The sequence below is a fragment of the Cariama cristata genome, unplaced genomic scaffold (assembly GCF_000690535.1).
Source record: "Cariama cristata isolate BGI_N322 unplaced genomic scaffold, ASM69053v1 scaffold24998, whole genome shotgun sequence".
In the NCBI taxonomy this organism is placed as follows: domain Eukaryota; kingdom Metazoa; phylum Chordata; class Aves; order Cariamiformes; family Cariamidae; genus Cariama; species Cariama cristata.
The window spans coordinates 12,216-12,424 of NW_009629781.1; the positions used below are offsets into that span (position 1 = coordinate 12,216).

General features: G+C 69.9%; 1 protein-coding gene across 1 annotated transcript in view; it reads left to right on the forward strand.

Annotated features, from left to right (window-relative positions):
• The window catches only part of ASTN1 (astrotactin 1), a 12,392-nt gene that overhangs the window by 9,516 nt on the left and 2,667 nt on the right, over positions 1-209 (forward strand). Inside the window, exon 11 of the mRNA XM_009705302.1 lies at positions 3-173. Coding sequence (XP_009703604.1) covers positions 3-173 — 171 coding nt within the window. The remainder of the gene's footprint in view (positions 1-2; positions 174-209) is intronic.

Here is a 209-nt window from a genome sequence, read left to right on the forward strand (position 1 = left end):
AGCGCATGGCAGCCGGCGGGCGAGTGGAGTGCCGGAGCCGTGGGCGCTGCCCCTCCTCCTGCCCGCTCTGCCACGTCGCCTCCAGTCCTGATGTGCCGGCCGAGCCCATCCTGCTGGAGGTCACCAAAGCAGCCCCCATCTACGAGCTGGTGACGAACAACCAGACCCAGCGGGTAAGGAGCCACTGGCTGGGGGTGACACGGACGGGG